This window comes from Dicentrarchus labrax, unplaced genomic scaffold (genome assembly GCF_905237075.1).
Source record: "Dicentrarchus labrax unplaced genomic scaffold, dlabrax2021, whole genome shotgun sequence".
Taxonomy (NCBI): Eukaryota; Metazoa; Chordata; class Actinopteri; family Moronidae; genus Dicentrarchus; species Dicentrarchus labrax.
This window is the reverse complement of record NW_026136742.1, coordinates 358,199-373,109: the sequence shown is the minus strand read 5'-3', so window position 1 is coordinate 373,109 and position 14,911 is coordinate 358,199. Positions and strand designations below refer to the sequence as shown.

The 14,911-nt window shown below is 38.5% G+C and overlaps 2 protein-coding genes and 1 pseudogene across 2 annotated transcripts in view; 2 read left to right on the top strand and 1 right to left on the bottom strand.

The window, feature by feature from the left end:
* Positions 1 to 5,539, top strand: part of LOC127359613 (CD276 antigen-like) — a 60,708-nt gene extending 55,169 nt beyond the window's left edge. The window contains exon 5 of the mRNA XM_051393572.1: positions 5,340 to 5,539. Within this exon, the coding sequence (XP_051249532.1) occupies positions 5,340 to 5,524 (185 nt within the window). The 3' untranslated portion in view covers positions 5,525 to 5,539. The remainder of the gene's footprint in view (positions 1 to 5,339) is intronic.
* The window catches only part of LOC127359612 (V-set domain-containing T-cell activation inhibitor 1-like), a 52,837-nt pseudogene extending 45,980 nt beyond the window's left edge, over positions 1 to 6,857 (top strand).
* A 3,463-nt stretch (positions 6,858 to 10,320) lies between these two features.
* LOC127359622 (myelin-oligodendrocyte glycoprotein-like) lies at positions 10,321 to 14,046 on the bottom strand. Its single transcript, XM_051393594.1, has 5 exons — positions 13,885 to 14,046; positions 12,024 to 12,401; positions 11,577 to 11,666; positions 11,376 to 11,482; positions 10,321 to 11,286 (listed from the first exon to the last, which is right to left on the bottom strand). The coding sequence occupies exons 1-5, from the start codon at positions 13,991 to 13,993 to the stop codon at positions 11,263 to 11,265; spliced, it is 708 nt and encodes a 235-aa protein (XP_051249554.1). The 5' UTR covers positions 13,994 to 14,046; the 3' UTR covers positions 10,321 to 11,262.
* Between the last annotated feature and the right edge of the window lie 865 nt (positions 14,047 to 14,911).

Below are 14,911 nucleotides of genomic sequence, written 5' to 3'. Positions count from 1 at the left end.
TCAGTATTTGTTCTGTTCTCTCAGGTGTTCTTGGCCCTGGTTCTATAACTGGCATTTCTGTAGCAGTCTGTGTTCTCCTTGCTGTTGGTATTGCTGCTGTATTATGGAGGAAATATTTTCTTCTTGTTTTAGCTCAACATCAGACAGAGAAAATATTTGAGAGTAACTATTAGTTAGTTTCAGACTCATTATTCATTAAATCAGGTTGCACCATTAAAACTTCAGAAATGTTAAGAAAAGGCAAATCGGAACCTCCATGTGAATGTAGAAACCTGCAGGAAGGTTCATCAGACTCAGTGGTTCCAGTGCAAACACAACCTTCATGGAAGAGTCAGTAGAAGAAAACCTTACCTGTGTTCATCCAGTTTACTTCACAGAAATGAACAAAATGCAACAGGCCTACAGTAAATATGAAGTTTCTATAACGAAGAAGACCTCACGACCCTCGAGAGTTTTTGCTGATCAGTATTTATTCCCTTGTTGTAGAAGTGATTCAGCTTTAGTCTTGTGAGTGGAGACTTTCCATCTGCAGGTTGGTTGGTGGAAAATACCCTTCAATCACTCATTGCATTTTAATATATTTAATTATAATAGAATATATATATAATGTAATATAAAAACACATGGGGCATTGCTGTAGTTTCCTCTGAGGTGTTTCCTGGTTTGATGTTGAGTAAAAGGTCGGTCTAATGTCAATGTCTGTGGAGGAAGGACACAAATTATTAATATTTCATTGTTCACTCCAGGCTGAGACATATTCATACTAACAGAACGTTTACTGTAGTTGTGATGTGAATTTTACAGGTGAGAGAATTCAGTAATGAAGTGAAGCTCTCGCTGCCCCTTAAAGACCAGTTACAGCTTTGTTTCTAAAGAGGAAATCCATTAGAACAAAATGTCGATATGTACGTTAACATGAACTGTCTTCACTGTGATAATGTGGAGAACTTTAGGTTGAATTTCAGTGGTGGAAAACTAATGAAGATCTAATTTTAATACTAATATATTTGTCTACTGATCATTAAAGGTAAAAATAGAAAGATTAGGACTCAGTTTCTGTGGTGGTCGAGTGCTGAAGTCCATGCCAACTGTTTTTAATGCTGTAACCATGGTGATGGATTTGGACCAATAAGAGCTGGGTAAGAGGGTAGATCCGCCTCCAGGAAGTCAAACATAACAAACACACATGGCAGAGGCAGAGGAGGGCGGGTCAGGATGCTTTCATCATCATTAGTGGAAGAAACAGAGAGATGAGTTTATACAGTTTTATAATGTAAAGTCTGACGTAGTGTTTGTAGTTCATTAGAATATTTTACAGTCCTGTTTCTTTGTACATCTTTAAAAACAACCTTAATAAGGCTTAAAATACTGTAAATAATCCACACATACAGATGTTACTTTCATCTTTTCTTCTTTCTCACAGAATGAAGTGTCTGCTCTCGGTAGGAACGCAGCGGCTCAGGCGGCCTGTGTGAACAGATCTGACCCTTTAACAAGGGCCACATTGTGATGGCTGGACGGGTCAGAGCATCTCCAGAACTGCAGCTCCTGGTGGGTTTCTGAGTTCTTGTCCCCTGTGTTAGGTATCATTACATTGCTAAGAGCTCTCGTTCTCTCATTCCTAGCCACAATATGTTATTTCATTTTATTCTCCACAACCATTTACCGACCCACAGGTTGAGAACCAAAGCTCTAGGGGAGAGAGGAGCGACATAAACCAGATGAAGACTATGAGGAGGAAGACACTGAATGGGTTGGAATAGATGAGGAATCTGGATGAGCAAGTGATGTGGTATCTGTTGGTATTTAAAGACTTCCAGCATGAAGATAGTGAAACTAAAGTTTGTTTGTGGTCGGAGAGGGTTCAGCTGGACCGTATATTTCTTTCATTTTAATCTTTCACACAGTGAGATCCACTGTGTCTGTTCTTCATCCAGAGATCATGATGGAGTTCATTATTGTGGTTTTGCTGTCTTCTCTCCCTGCGGTGGGGGTTACAGGTGAGATTGTCCTGCTTTAGTGAACAGGTAACAGACAGTGCTGGATTCTTCAAAACAGCAGCTCTTGCTTTTCAATGGTGTGTTACAGTTATAATAAAATGTTATTCTAAAACCAGCTTGTTAATGTAGAAAAATTAATGCTGAGAATCAAATGCTGTTCTGTGTTGGCTTCACAGTGAATTCACTTTTTGGATAACATTTATTTATCAGCACATAGCCATTTTGAATGTATTCATAAAATGTCAGTGTAACTGTCCACACTGTGTAAAAACACATTGTGAGTTTGCCCAAATAGTGACACATTAATTAAATCGTATTCCAATCAAATAAATATAAGTAAGTAATAAAACATTGAACATGAAGCAGACAAATGTTCATGGTAATGTTGCTTTGTCACTCATTAGTTTATTTAGTTTGCAGGTTCCAATGCAGTTCTCTGCTTCTCTGTGCTTCATCTGTTGAGTCTGTGACCCAGAATAGACTGTAAAATAACTCACTTTACACTGGAGACACTCAGATCAGGTAAAAAAAGAACTCTGAGAGCAGCAACAATTAGAAATATATCATCTTCCCTTTAAACTCAGATATGACGCAGTGTGCACACAGATCCTGTATTTACTGTTCAGAGGATCCGATACAACCTTTCTATGAGTAACTGGCTCAACCGGATTAACCAATGATGTGTCTGCTGATGCAATAATAACATGCATAATGTGTTTTTACTGTTTGAGTCGATCAGCTGACACAACTTTTGAATTTGTTAGTTGAATGCAAAATGCTTTCACATATAGTTTAATGAGGAAATCCACAACTTTTATTTTAAAGGCACCACGGCCAGTTTAAAACAGGGCAATGACAGCTGGCTGTGTGGGTAGTTCATTTTAGGAGGGGCATTGCAGTCACACATAATTAAATCTCTTTATCATAAAAACATTCAGAATCAACCATATTAAGTCCTCAATCTTATAGTTAAGAGACACTTTTTAACTGCTGTTCCTTTATGCGCACACTGGTGGACCCTCACTGTTTTTTTTCTACAGCTCTACAAATCAGAAGCTTCTTGTCCTCCAGTGATCTCAAACAATTAATTCACAGCTTCATTTTCTCCCATCTACATTACTGTAACTTCCTCTACACGTGCCTCAGTCAGGCTTCATTAAACTGTTTACAGTTAGTCCAAAATGCAGCCGCCAGACCTTTAAACAGAACCAGCCGTCGGTCCAACATTACTCCTGTTCTCGCATCCCTTCATTGACTATAAGATCTTACTGATTTCATATAAGGCACTTCATGACCTTGCCCGCAGTTACATTTCAGATCCCCTCTACCTGTTAACCTAAAGGTGGCCTTGCCTTCGCTGTTTTAGCCCCCACATTGTGGAATAGTCTTCCCTATTCACTCAGATTCACTGAATCTTTTTTTTTAGAGGGCTCCTCAAAACCCACCTCTATAGGCCTTTATAAAGATCTCCTTCATGTTTGTTTTCTCATCTGTCATCTTTCTTTAATTTATCCTTCCCTCTTCTTTTATCTTCTTATATTTGTATTTACATACTGCTTATGTAGACCCATATGTGTGTTTGTTGTTTGCGAAGCACTTTGTAACTCTGTGTTAAATATAAAAGTTTTACTTACTTACTGTCCTTTGAGGAGGAAAGTATCTCCTCCCTCGTCTCCAGAGGTGCAGCTGGACATTTGATGATATGTATTTTAACCTAACTGCTGTTTCTTGTTTGTTTTGTTTTCCTCGCAGCAAACTCACAATTGATTTGTTCACATCAACCAATCACAGCCCTGGCTGGTGATGATGTCATTCTACCATGTCACCTTGAACCTCCCATCAGTGTTTCTGATGAGACAGTGGAGTGGACCAGACCTGGTTTAGACCCAAAGTATGTCCACTTTCACCAGGATGGACGACTGATGTTTGACCATCAAAATCCATCTTATTATCTCCGCACAACACTGTTTATGGATGAACTGATGACAGGAAACGTCTCCATGAAAATCTTCAAAGTGAAAGTTTCTGATGCTGGAAGATACCAATGTGCCCTTCCCTCATTACAGAAGGAAGCTTCCATCCAGCTCATTGTTGGTGAGTCAGACTGGGTTTTATAAAAGGCAGAACATTGACTGAGCTCAGTATTTTAATTAAAGGAACAGAAGGACTGGAGGTTCAGCTCCTCAGCCTTTAGAGATGAACCTGTACCGATCCCCAGATGGAGTGTGACTGAGTCTGAGGAGTAACACGTACATTGACCTGTGTGAGGGAGAGTAACAGTTGTTTGTAAAGGTTGAGCTTTGCATTGCAAATGCTGCTCTTATAATTTAAAAATGTAATGAAAATCAGTTTTCTGATTGATTGTCGGGGGTGGATCTGGTTAAAACAGCACTCAAAAGCACGACTCATAACACAGAGATTCAGTTGAATAATCAGTTCCTTTGCTTAGCAAAGTGCAGAAGTACACAGAAAATCCAACAATAAGGCAAACAAGTCCAAATGGGTAATTATTGAATAATAATTATAGAAGGAATTATATGAAGAGGCCATGTTTATCTTTAATTACTGGTGTTAAATGACACTATAATGTATAGAATAATGGAGTTTAATGACTGCATCCTTTAAATACTAATCACATTCTGAAGCCTACAGTATAACCCAACGTATTTTATTGTTTCACTAATTAATTAAATTATATTCAAAACAACATGTTACTGGCTCAGATAAGTATGTATATTAGATTGTAATGTGCATGGAATAATGGAATTATATGTTTGTCTCTGCAGGACAGTCTGATGTGATTGGCTCAGACAAACCAGTTACAGTAACAGTCGGTGATAACGCCATCCTGCCCTGTCACCTGGAGCCTCCATTCAATGTGAGGAGTTTATTGGTGGAGTGGAAACACAATGGAAAATATGTGTTGGTCAGTCGACATGGGAAGGACTATCTAGATGATCAGGACAAGAACTTCAGAGGTAGAACATCTCTCTTCCATGAAGAAATGATCAGAGGAAACATTTCACTAAAACTGACCAACGTAACTGAACTGGATGCTGGAAGTTTCACCTGCTTTGTTCCCAAACTGCAAAGTCAGGTCAGGAGAGGCTTCATTGACCTCACTGTTGGTGAGTACAGCTAATATATTACACATTCAAAGGAAATAAGATGAAATGTTCTGTGTTAAAAGTTTTGTATTAATTGTCCAACAGAGCCAGTAGGGGGTCAGACTGATGATACCAGTAAGTAAATATCTTATTTGTCTCCTCATCAGCTGTCATCTCCTGTTGGTCTGAATGTTATCACATATTTTAATATTTTATTTCATTGTTTCCACAGACACAGAGTCAGGTAAGTGCTGTCTTTACTGCAGTCCACAATGTACACAGATATCACTCCTGTTTCTCTCCTCCTTACAATATGAACCTGAGAATGAGCATAATATGACATCTTTAACCTCAAAAGTAATCAGAGTAATTCTGAATGTAGTGCTTCATTTGACAGGATGCCATTCTAACAAATAATGAACTCATTCATCATCCCAGAGCACACTGATAGACGACTACTGAAAGGTAGTTTTATTCACTTGTTTGCAATCTGTAACTTCACCACTAGATGGCACTGAATCCTCCACAGCGGTCCTTTAAATAACCCTGGATCCTCGTATTTCTGGAGAATATTCTTACTAATAATACTGTTTGTTTACTGTTGTGCAACAGTTTTGGTGGGATGGACTCCAAGTACACATTGAGACCATGAACAGGAGAAGTGGCTGTGGAAATATTGTTGATGGATGTTATCTTGGAACAGTGAAGAACAAATCTCAACGTCTTTCCTCTGTTCTTTCAGGTGGTGACACTGGTTTGAACCCCGGTGCTATAATTGGCATGGCTGTATACATCTCAGTATGTTTTCTGTCACTGCCCCTGTTGTTCCATGTAGTTACCTGGCTGTATGAAAGAAACTTGGAAAGATCAGTAAGTCAATAACCCAACCCTAACCCTAACCCTGTTTAAAAAGTCAGTCTTCAAACAACAGTGAACAGTGAAACAGGTTTTTCTTGCTGTAATGGTTCCTCCTGTTATACTGGACATTAAAGATCTCTTCCTAAAGTACTTTCAATGGAAGTGATGAGGGGAACAATCTACAGTCCTCCTTACATGGAAACATGTTTTCAGAAGTGTATCTAAAGCTAATATCAGCTAATATGTGTTTATAACTCCATCATTTATTTAGAAATCATTTATTGGGGGGTCTGCACCCTGCCTCTCATGTACAGTGTGTCTGAGCTTTCTCACTATCCTGCTTTCTGATTATGATGGTTGATCTGGGACAAGCTCCTTTACTTGTAGTTCCTCACAACAAGTGTCTTCACTCCACTGCTGACTGACTCTGCTTGGGCTGATAAAATAATCGCCCTTTTCACATCCTATTCTCACTTTTCCTCTAAACTCAACCCAGAGCGCTCAAACTACAGAAAACACTCAGTTTGGAAAACACTGACTGAGAACTTATAACCTTTTCACATCCTATTCTCACTTTTCAGCTTTATTCTTTGCTGATGATGCTACTCTGCTGCATGAGACTGTGTTGAATCCTGCAATTTAATCACATTTTCCACAGAGCTTTAACCAAGTGGTTTTAATGTCTAAACTTAAATGTGTTGTTCAGAGTGGTCAAAAAACAGAAAATGCTCATGGGACATTTTGGATGGCACTGACTAATAACTTGTTTTGTGTCTAACAGCGACGGACTGTGCAAGACCAAACACGACAGCAAGCAACGCGCAGAACAAGGAAGGTAGTCAGGACAGGGAAGAGGAACTTAAGGAAGACCAACTAATACTTGATAACTTTTGATTCCTTGACCCAGCTACTGAATGAAAGAAAGGCTTTTATTTCATCCACATATTTTTATTTATATATACATATTATGACTGTGCTGCTTTGTTTTTGTGTATTGTGTTTTAATACTTACTGTTCTACTACTATACTGCATTTCATATGCAGTATATCATGTATATTATATAACAATTATACAATTATACAACTTTTTGATTTGCTTAAATATTCACAACTAAAATCAAAGATCCAGACTGTAGGAGGCTGAAACTGTGATTGTTATTAATTATAATACAATAAAAAGAATTAAAAGATGTTTAACTTGTAGCTGACATTTTCCTCTTATTTGAATCTTTAAGTTTATTGCAGCTGACTGATTGTCATCTTTCATTTTATTTCCGTGATGTAGAACATTAATCAAAGTCAGTATGAGTTGTCATAACTTTATTGTGTATAACTCTTGGTAATAAATATTAGAATATTTAAATAATTATTGTTAAATTCCTTTTTTAAGAAACAAAAAAAAGAGGAAAACACAAAAACTCCTAAATTGCCATGTGAAAAACAGTTATTTAAAAATTGATGAAGACAAAAGTTCTCAAAAGTGTGAGGGAGGATTGGTGCCAAATAAAATAATGATAATAGAACAAAACAGGGCCTAAAGCACCAACTGCCACTGTAAAGACAATACAAACAAAAGGCTCAGCTGTCTTATCTATGGAAACAACTTCTCCAAAACATTCAATGATGGCACCAACCAATAACTAATTTAATTAAAAAGCAGCCAAACAGAAACGTCAAACAATAGGATAAGCCCTTTCATTAATTTAGTTCCAACTGAAAACCAGAGATGCCTGTAGACCTGCGGAATCCCTACTTACCTCATGTAGATATGTTGTTGGAAAGTCTTTTCCCTGAGAGTAATGCTGGCCATATTGGACCCACATGCTGTTCCAGAGTTGAGGAAAGTAGCCTGAGCCTTGTCATCGCTTTGGATGCCAACAAGGTGCTCCTGGATAGTGGGCTCACATTCGACCAAGTCCACCTGAAAGGGCTGCACCACCCAGACGTGAAAATCGCAGTTAAGGAGGTCCTGAAACCCGATTTCTTTTTTAATTCTCTTGAGTAGGTCACTGGCAAAAGAATCATCATGTCTGAGTAGAATCCTCTTACTTGTAGACTAGTCAGTTTCCTGCAGGACACAACTGTGTTTCTTGAAGCCATTGTGGAGAGCTTCAACTGGACTGGGTCGTTCTTTGTGTGTAAAGCCTTGGCTGTTTCTTAGTATAAAGGTTGTGTCACTCTATGTATCAATGAGTGCATATACAAGAACTTCCCAATCTTGCTCCCCCTACCGTAACATCACAACCCCCTAACCAAATTGTATACTTACTTACTACATATTTACTACCATGTCTTGTCAGCGATCCATGTTCCCTTCCCTTGACCTGACACTGTCCTTTGTTCCATCAAACCTTGTTTACATCCTTTCTTCCTTGGTGCAATTATCGTGGAGACAAGTTGGATGTCCTTTCTCACACATACAGATACTTCTGTTTTTACAATCCTTTGAGCGATGGCCAGACTTCTGACAGCCGAAGCACAACTTCTCCTTTTTTCAACCAACTTGACTCGCTCAGAGATACTCTCATCCATAAATTTACGACACTGTCAGCGAGTTCTTGAAGCTCCACACTGCTTTCGGAGCTTATCTTGGGCCATGTATCAAGCTTGTCTCTAAAGGCCTTGGCAATGAGGAATGGATTGCCATATCTTTCCTCAAGGATAGTCCACTCCACACAATAGGCGGACTCTGTGCCTAGCAGAAAGTAGCTCTCTATGGCCTTCTTGGCAGGTCCACCCCCGTACTTTGTCAGATTATATATCTTTTCTTCAGCTGGTATGTTTTTCCTGTCAATGAGTGTCTGAAAGCAAACCTTCCAGTCATTGAATCTGAATGGGTCGCCAATAAACGTTGGTTCAGGTATGGGAAGACGACTAGCACTGATGGACAAGAGCTGCCATGCTGTTACAGCTTGTGGTGGAGAATGGTGGTGCTGCAACAGGCTGCTTTCATTCTTTACTTTCTTCTTTAGAAACCCGTTGATGGAGAAGCTCATTTATTTCTTAATCTGAGCATTCACTCCTATCATATACATGCTGTTGTGCCTTGGCAGCCTTTAGTTTCTTAATAGTCTCCAGTTGCTTAGCTTAAAGCGCTCTTTTTCTTTCTGCATTTTGGGGGGTTGGGGTGTCCTCTTCTACGGAGGCCACAATGTTGAACTGCCATGTTTCTACAGTAGCCCAGAACAGACAAACCAAACACTGGCTTTGCAATGTAAACTTTGTTCTGTTCTTTCAGATGTTGCAGTTACTGTTAGTGGCATTGTAGTTTTAATTGTTGGAACTGCCTTCGCTGGTCTCTTTTTCATGATCAATGCAAATGCCAGTAAGTCGCACATTTCTTCTCTCTGCATTTCACATAAATGTTTCATGTCTCTAATTCTGACTGATAACTTGTTTTGTGTTGCAGTGATTCGTGGAGCCCAACAGGCCAACCCTGGGGATGATGATGAGGACAATGGTAAGAATATATGCTCAACAGAAACACCAACTAGTAATAAGTCTTTAGTTTTTGATTCAGCTACCGACTGAAAAACCCAACCTTTATTCCATCCACATATTTTTATTTTCACATCCTATTCTCACTTTTCCTCTAAACTCAACCCAGAGTGCTCAAACTACAGAAAACACTCAGTTTGGAAATCACTGACTGATAACTTGTTTTGGGTTGTTGAAATGTGTTCAGGAGGACAATAGAGAGAATATCTTCCAGCGCAGAGGGACAATGCTGAGGACGATGCTGAGGACAATGCTGAGGACAATGCAGAGGAAATAATAAAAAAGAAAAATCTAAATATCTTTGATCAGGTACCTCCAGTAAAACATCCGAGTTAATAAAAAATAACCAACATGCACATTGAGCAAAGATAACTTTATTAACCATTAAATGGATACATTGAGTGTAACTGGGACTATATTGCACCCTGTCTCATTCATTCATTTCATCCAGTTACACAGTGAACTCTCTGGTGTTCCTCAAAAACTGTTTGTCTTTAACAATGTTCTTCTTCAATGCCTGTAGTGTCTCAGAGTGGGCAGTGTGCTCACTGGCACTGAGCTCCGTAAAGCTACGATTCCTGATTAGTTAACTCATTTAACTTATGATTAATCATCATGTGACTTTTTTCTTCATCATTTTCCACCTTACTGGTTATTTGTACCTGTTTCATTTAAAGTTATTTCTCTTCTTGCTGCTTTTATAATGTAGGCAGAGTCAGTTATTCTAATGCGGGGAGCACGTGGTACAGCCAGGTTTTGTTATTAAGGCTACAGCCCACAGAATAATAATAAATGTAAATGTATGTACAGTAAGTAAGTAATTCAAACTGACAATTAAACCATAATCACCCAAAAGCCAGCTGTACACAGTCATTATTTGGTGTATTTTCTAGGATGTGTGCCGACTTTGAACTGCAGTTTAGACAGAGGAGCTTTTTAATGCACTGTAAAATACATATATAGACACACAGGTATATTATTATTATGGTAAAAAAAAAGTGGCAGCTGTGGTGGACAGAACTGGACCGTAATCAATGCGGTAGAACTTGTTCTATTAGTTTTCTATTTGTTTTACTGTTACAGTAAAAGGATATTAGTCCTGTCCAGTTTTAATCCATATTTTACCGTATAAATACAATTCATCAAAAGAAACAATTTTACAGTACATGAATATTATGATGCTGGTTTTCTGTGCAACTTAGTCTGTAACATAAAAAAAGACTTTATTCCATATAAATTCCTTTATATGCTGTATAAATAAAGGTTTGCCATGAGATATCACAGTGTTTTACTGTTACAGAGCATTTAACTTGTTTAGAGTTGCTAGTTTGTAACACAAAATCGACACAAAATGAACCCTGACCTGTAGTCTACTACAGTTTAGTAACACTGAGACGGACGAACTTTCATCCATCACAAGTGCCTTTGAGGTAGTAGTGTGAAGTAGTGTCTCTGGTTGTTCACTCAAAGAACTGAAAATGAGTGAAGGTGCAAAATTTGACCTATGATTTAAAATAGTGCTGAAATGACGTTCAACGTCTTCCTGTTAATAGAAAAGAGTCCAAAGTGCTGCTGCTGATCACGAAAGTCCACAAGAGGCAAGTCGACTTCCTCCAGGATCCAAGATCTGAAGGTCTCACTGCTGCTGATCCAGCTGGTTCACTTGCAGCTGGACCTGCTGCTGGTTTGAATCCCTGAACTGATGAGACAGATCCAAGAGCAGGAAACACTCTCACCTCCATTAACATCAAGGACCAATACACCCTTGAGCAAGGCACCTAGACTGGAGATGGTTTGTTTCAGGCTACGTCATACTCCAGAACCTGGAAGACAATGAACAGAAGTTTAATAATTAGTCAGCTGTCTCCTTAAAAAGTCTGGTATGATTTACACAACAAGGATTTACACTCACTTTCTGTTGTTTCTTGTGTTTAAGTAAATATCCACCGACTCCACCACCCAGGACCAGTAAGACGCAGACAACCACAACGATCAGAGTGCCCAGATGGGAACGACCAGCTGATGTGAAGAAAGCAAACAGAGAGAAAAGTTACAGTGACTGAAATAAACACAAAGTGTGATTCAGTTTCTGACAACACAGAAGATTCTTCACCTCTAACGTTCGTCTCATTGTTTGGATCTGGAGTTTGGAGATCTCTGTCATCCGGCGGTGTCTCTGTCGTCGTTTGAACAGAGTTTGGTTCTGAAAAAACAGATTTATAATGATTCAAAACACAATATCATAAACAGTACAACATTATAGGACGATGGTCAGTTAAGTTCTTCACAAAATCACCCTTTAAATTTTACAGACGTTTAGTTTTTACCTTTGGGCAGAAAATCCAAACAAAGTTCTCGTCTATATTGAGACTGAGTCTACAGCCTTGCAGCCTTTTAATGCAAAGGACCATAAACACTGTGTATCTTTAATGAAACATACGACTTAACAACACAATAAATTCAGCAGCTGTTTGCTTTCGACCCGTAAACCCACATTAAGTTTCAGTCTCGTCCCTCCAAGACCCAAAGTTTGGCCCCTGATGTAAACAACTGCACTCACCTACAACAAGTGTAACAACTGATTCCTTCACTGGGCCCTTTAACTTCGGGATGAAACATCTGTATCTCCCTCCGTCCTCCAGCGTCACGTTCAGGATCTTGAGCGAGATGTCTCCGCTCTTCAGGCCGTCCTTGGAGAGCTCCGTCCTCCCGACGTACGACTGGAGCTTCATGTCCGTGTCTTCCCGACGGTCCCTGTAAAGGTGCACATAGTCGACCCGACTGAGCCGATCTGAGGGGTCGGGCTTCAGGTCGGGCTTCGACCACTCCACCGTCAGCCCCTCCAGGTTTAACGAAGGCTGCAGGCGGCACGGCAGGATGACGTCATTGCCCAGAAAGGCAACGATTGGCTGAAGAGACCCGACCACACGAGGCTGACCTGGACAACAGAGAACATTTAAACCTTAAGATCTGTGTTATGACTGACAGTGCGCTACATGATATAAAGTCACATTGCGATCATTTTGGTAAATACTGAGATTGTTAATTCACAGTTAGTGGGAATGATCATTTTTGCATCATAATTTTAAGTATCTTTAGACATTTTACGTGACACTGACTTTACTTTATCATTTGTATTTGTACTGTGAAAAGAAAATACAGAATAAAGTATTATAGTTTGTGTAACTAAATTAGTGTCAGATTTAAAGCTGTTTCATCAAGACGTTTTTGAACTTACATAAATAAGTTTGTGGTACTTAAAATGTTTGATGTGAGGGGTTTCAATGAGTATTTTGAGTTAAAATAACTCGTCGTATTCCAGTGTAGTAGTGTAACTAATTACTGTTGGCAGGGAGTAATCAGTAAAGTAATAACATTACTTTTTAAAAGAGTAATAAGTTTTGATGTTCTTCTCTCAGCTGAAACCAACCGTCCTGCTCATCAGGAGCGTTACTGACTCTGTCCTGAAGATGTGAATAAAACACAATCTGCTGCAGGTGGACTGATTCTGTGTCAGCGATAAAGGTCAATTTAACACATCATAACATCAAACAGTTTAATGACTGAGTTTGGTATGAACGCCAGCTCAGAGACACGTGGGCAGCATGTGGAGGCTTTAATGTGGGAGTCATCTTCTGTGACTCATAACTCTGATAGTATGAGAAAATATCATATTGTGATTATTTTATTTGGTGATATTGTATCGACTCTCAACAATTCTGTATTGATTTTTGTGTTTAATCCCCCAAAAACACTCGCTATCAGTCAACATATTGATAAAGTTTCTCATTATCTTCAGATGTAAGTCATTATTTCAGATACTAAGTCAATATCTTGAAATATTTTGAGATATTAAGTCATTATTTTTAAGATATTAAGTCATTATTTGAGATATTAAGTCATTATTTTTAAGATATTAAGTCATTATTTGAGATATTAAGTCATTATTTGAGATATTAAGTCATTATTTTTAAGATATTAAGTCATTATTTTTAAGATATTAAGTCATTATTTAAGATATTTAGTCATTATTTGAGATATTAAGTCATTATTTGAGATATTAAGTCATTATTTGAGATATTAAGTCATTATTTTTAAGATATTAAGTCATTATTTTTAAGATATTAAGTCATTATTTAAGATATTTAGTCATTATTTGAGATATTAAGTCATTATTTTTGTTAAAGTTTCTCATTATAATGACTTACAGAATATTTTTTAAATCATATTGGCAGAAATGGGCTTCCATACATCTTATTTGAGTAAAACAAAGGAGGGAAATTTACGACTTAACACTAATTCATTTATTCTGTAACGTTAACACATATCACATCAATATCAGCTGTAGTTCAATAGTTACAACTATCCATGTAAGTGACCTAAACAATGAATGAATGAATAACAGAAACATAGGCTCTTACCTTCACTGGAGGTCCACACTGCTGAACTCAGACACACAATCAGAGTCCACAGAGCGAAAGAGGACCCGACACTCCCGAAGTGAACCATAAAACTACCCGACAGTACCATCGGTAACGTCCTTCAGTCACAGAGACCAGAGACCAGAGAGCAGAACTGGGTTGGTGGGTTGGTGGGCTGGTGGGTAGTTCTGATGTTGGTGACCACGCCCCCCTTTGAGTGAAACAGAGATCACCAAAGAGAAAGTTTAAAACTTCCCACACTAACAATAAACAAAAACTGTGACTAATCTGTGAAATTATTTGTGGTTAAATGTTTGGCTGTTTACAGAACTCTAGTTTACATTGAATTACTTTGACCAATGCCTTACGTATATTTTTATTTATATAATATTATTTTATTTTCTATCTATGTATAGCCTATATTATGTCGCTTTAAGGCAACGTAAGAGACGACGTTAAATACGTCAGGTAGTGTAACGGAAAGTAAACAAAAGGCGACAGTTCACTTCCTCCATCGTACTTGAACGGCGGTCCGACGACAGACACATTCACGCATTCAGCGGACAAAAACTCTTCATCACAGGTTAGTGAATGAATGAATGTTTGCCGATTGTGTCTGTAGATCAGAAAGAATCACAAAAGAGTCTCAGTGATGATGGAAATAAAGTTTGTACTGTAAAAAAATACGATCCTTCCTTAAAACAGCTGTTTTTTGAATGGAGTTTGGTTTGACGGCGCGGAGCAGAGACTATTAATAATAATAATAATAATAGTTACAAAGTAATACAGTATTCTTACCTCAGAACTGCAGTCACGCACAGATTCCCTCTGGAATTGCACTATCCCTCACACTGAAACCCCCGACAGTGTGTGGAAACCCCCCCCAGATGAAACTGGCTCATGTAAAACCCACTCATGTAAAACCCACTCATGTCTCTACAGAATCAGTTTCTGTTTTTAAATGACATTAACTGTAACAGTAGCAGCTCTGTGAGGGGGGAAATATCAGAAAACTCCAATCTTCTCT

What these genes read in the sequence shown, in the direction of transcription:
- LOC127359622 (XM_051393594.1), bottom strand. Translation starts at nt 13,993, where the DNA reads ATGGTACTGTCGGGTAGTTTTATGGTTCACTTCGGGAGTGTCGGGTCC. An exon ending in AGTGTGGACCTCCAGTGAAG is followed by an intron (nt 12,402 to 13,884) that starts GTAAGAGCCTAT and finishes TCTGTTGTCCAG; the next exon opens with GTCAGCCTCGTGTGGTCGGG. An exon ending in CAATGAGACGAACGTTAGAG is followed by an intron (nt 11,483 to 11,576) that starts GTGAAGAATCTT and finishes TCTTCACATCAG; the next exon opens with CTGGTCGTTCCCATCTGGGC.